Source organism: Cyprinodon variegatus, unplaced genomic scaffold, assembly GCF_000732505.1.
Source record: "Cyprinodon variegatus isolate N-32 unplaced genomic scaffold, C_variegatus-1.0 Scaffold2007, whole genome shotgun sequence".
NCBI lineage: Eukaryota > Metazoa > Chordata > Actinopteri > Cyprinodontiformes > Cyprinodontidae > Cyprinodon > Cyprinodon variegatus.
The window spans coordinates 37926-41615 of record NW_015152460.1 but is presented as its reverse complement, the minus strand read 5'-3'; the positions used below and the strand labels follow the sequence as shown (position 1 = coordinate 41615).

Genomic DNA, 3690 nt, shown 5'->3' with positions numbered 1-3690 from the left:
CACCAATCAGAGCTCAGAATGTTGTTAAGACGCACCAATCAGAGCTCAGAATGTTTTTAAGATGCACCAATCACAGGTCAGAACATGAAGACGCACCAATCAGAGCTCAGAATGTTAAGACGCACCAATCAGAGCTCAGAATGTTAAGACGCACCAATCAGAGCTCAGAATGTTGTTAAGATGCACAAATCACAGGTCAGAACATGAACACACCAATCAGAGCTCAGAACGTTGTTACGATGGGGCGTGCTCTGGTGGGGCAGCGGTTAGCGCACATGATCAATGTATCAAGGACTCGACGCAGGTGACTCAGGTTTGAATCCGGCCTGTGGTCCTTTCCTGTGTGTCTCTCCCCCTCTCATACCCTCTTTCCTGTCAACCTACTGTCCATAAAAACGAGCCACTACTGCGTAAAAAAAAAACGTTACTGCACCAATCAGAGTGTTAAGATGCACCAATCAGAGCTCAGAACATTTAAGGCGGGCTTACACTGCGATTTTTGTGCCATTTTTGGGCAGACTTTTCAGTTGTGAAAGTCGTGCAAGCCTGATCGTGCTTCGTGTAGTGTTCAGGGGGTAACGAGGGGCGATCAGCCTCTCACGACCACCTCCTGATCAGGAATAGTGAGGTCGGGATAAAATCAAACACGTTTATTTTTCAGTCGACCGTCGTGTGCAAATGGCTCAGGTTGGCATGCCAAACAAGGACTCTTCTTCTTCCTGTCAGATGAAAACACAGCAGCATGGCGGGGTGCGGGTGAAATGGAATTCTTTCTGTAAAATTTCTTTTCTTCTGTCTTTGTCCAAATGTGTCGTCGCCTTTTTCTTTAAAAGACTTTCACTCCAAAATTGCCAAGGCAGCTCATTTCACTCTAGTGAGCTTTATACTCATTTTCTACTGGTTTGGTTTCCGAATAGATGAGTCCCTGTAGTGCCATCTCTCTCTGGGGCTGAGCCCGATGTGGTTTTTAGACGTGCAGTGTGAGCAGGTGGATCGGATCAGAGCGTCGGGCCTCACGTGCATCATGAGCTCTGAACTCACACTGTACATATGAAACCCTGTGGTCGTATACTGCAACTAATAAATCATTTTGAGAATTAATCTGTTGTTATTTTTTTCTATTAACAACTGAAAAGCAAAACGTTCCGTAAAGATTTTTTACCACGAACCCATCAAACAGTTTTACCGTTACTTTAATCAAATTGCTGCAGAGCTGTAACAGGATAACCCCCCCACATGATATCAGATCACCTTAGTGTGCGAGGGAGCATACGGTTAATAATAGGTTATATTGGGTTAAATCAAGTGTGTGTGTGTGTGTGGGGGGGGTGATAACGGCTGGATGTCTTGTTTTATATCAACGGTTCCTCTGTAGATTGATGCGCCGTGGCGTGGTGCTTTTTAAAACACACTGAGGTCAGCTTCTGTTTGGGTGGGGGAGTCCATTAATCAGAGTTAGAGGCCCCCGTGGTTCTTTGTGTCTGTTAGGAGAGTAGGTGGTGGTGGTGGGGGGGAGGTTTCGCGCCAATGCAGTCAGTCAGAGCCATAGTGAATTACATCATATATTTACTGGAATGGAAAAACGAGAGTAATTTATGGTGAACAAAAGCGACGTAAAGGCAGCTTCTGTGACAGATGTCACCCAGAGCCTCATAGAAGTTCAAGCAGGGATTTACCCACTTACTCTGTCAGCTCAGGATGCAGAACAATGACATTCAAAGCCCTAAATGTGACTTTAGCTGATGAGCTTCTCTCCGTCTCCTCCTTCAGGCTCAGATGAGTGGAGCTTTGTGAAAGAGCGCTGCTCCGCCCGGTGTGCTGGATGTCTTTGACGGATCCATGGGCCAGAAGGACCATGTGGAGGCGGGAACGGGCCACATCCTGGATCTGGGGCCGGACCTGGAGTATCTCCACGTAGCCGGGGCCGACCGGCAGGCTGGCGGCGTCGACGAACCCCCTGCTATGGATGAGCAGGGGGAGAGCTTCACCAAAAAGGCTACGCTTGGTTCTCCTCCGGCGACAACGCCAGAGGAGAGCGGCGAGCGTGATGGAGAGGGGAGGCCGACGCCTGTGGAAGATGCAGACGGAGGGGAGGTCACGCACACCTTCAGCAAAAACAGCCACCAGCCGCTGTGCCGCACGCCGTGTGTGGATTTGGGGACAGAAGGACCTCCGGAGTCTCCGTCTGATCTCTCAGGAGAACCCGAGCATGAATCGCCCGAACCCCCAGCCGACCCCACGGCATCAGAACCAGAACCAGAACCAGAGCCCACGCCGGGAGGGAAGGACTACCAGACCAAGCTGGAGTTTGCCTTAAAACTGGGCTACTCTGAGGTGACCGTGCGTCAGGTGCTGTCCAAGCTGGGGCCCGACACCCTCATCAACGACATACTGGGCGAACTGGTCAAACTGGGCACCAAGTCGGACGGCGAGCAGCCAGCGGCAGCCTTGACCTCTACCTCATCATCTTCATCATCGTCGTCTTGCGGCTGCTCCGATGTGCCGGAGAGGTCGGACTCGCCGTTACCCTCAGAATCTCTCTGCGACCAGGACAACCTGCGGCCGATCGTGGTGGACGGCAGCAACGTGGCCATGAGGTGAGGTGGAGCACTTTGAAACATCTCATCCCCGGACATCCTTCGTGACTTTTCCAACATCTCTTGAATTAAATCACTGATTCCTAAAGGTGCGGTCGTGACCCCATTCGCGACCAGATAATTAAACTAAATAATACAAAAACAGATTCAATTGTTAAAAGATGTAGGACTAAAACTCTAGAAATAAAAACTACAATTGATTCTTTTTCCTACAAATAAAATACAATTTTTACAATTCAAGAACACATTGTTTCTTTATGACATATGTGTTACATTTTGCCACTTGCTATTCATTTAAAATGCTTCATGAATTTATTTTCTATATTCCATTTTTTTTATTTATTTATGTCAGTTTGCCAAAAGTATCTTTTTAGATTAAAAGTTGCATTTCAAATGTTGTTCTTTAGTAAAAATGTCACTTTCTGGTACTGTACAAAGTTATTATTTTACATGTTTTTACTAAATCCAAGTGAATAATTAAACAAATAAACAGCTGACCTATTAAATAAACAAGACAAACTAGCGCCCAATGTATCCAATGTATCAATCAATTACTAAAGTTGTTGCCCTATAACAATATTTGTAAGAATATAATTTATAATCATTTAGATTATCAAACCCATTGTTTATTATATAATCCCAGAGCACATTACACCAGGCTGTATTTAGAGGGTATAGTTGGATCGATGCAGGTTATTATTATTACTATTATTATTATATTATTGGATAAATCTTAAGTGATTTGACTGTTTTAGAAAAGAAAATCTCTAAAAAGTCTCTAAAAACATAATTATTGGAATAGAGTTATGATTAATGAATAAAACAAGCACATGCAAGAAGTATAAAACACAAAATGCATTGCTGTGTCAGCGATGCAGCATCTGTTAAAGTTCTAAAAGAAATTATGTCCTTTAGAAGTTTTATTTATTTTTTCTTCTGAAATGTGAGGCTTAAGCTTAAGACATGGCTTTATCAACCTTTACTTTACTCTAAAGGCTCTGATCAAAACTATTACTTGAAATTAAGATCTTATCAGACTCTGTTGAAATCTTATTTTTCTGTGTTGTTCCAATTTGAAACACTAGGTGTCACT

General features: G+C 44.4%; 1 protein-coding gene across 3 annotated transcripts in view; it reads left to right on the top strand.

Annotated features, from left to right (window-relative positions):
• The window catches only part of LOC107105018 (probable ribonuclease ZC3H12C), a 21799-nt gene that overhangs the window by 12385 nt on the left and 5724 nt on the right, over positions 1-3690 (top strand). For all 3 annotated transcript variants that reach the window (XM_015405132.1, XM_015405134.1, XM_015405133.1), the window contains exon 2: positions 1771-2597. In XM_015405132.1, the coding sequence (XP_015260618.1) occupies positions 1840-2597 (758 nt within the window). In that variant the 5' untranslated portion in view covers positions 1771-1839. The remainder of the gene's footprint in view (positions 1-1770; positions 2598-3690) is intronic.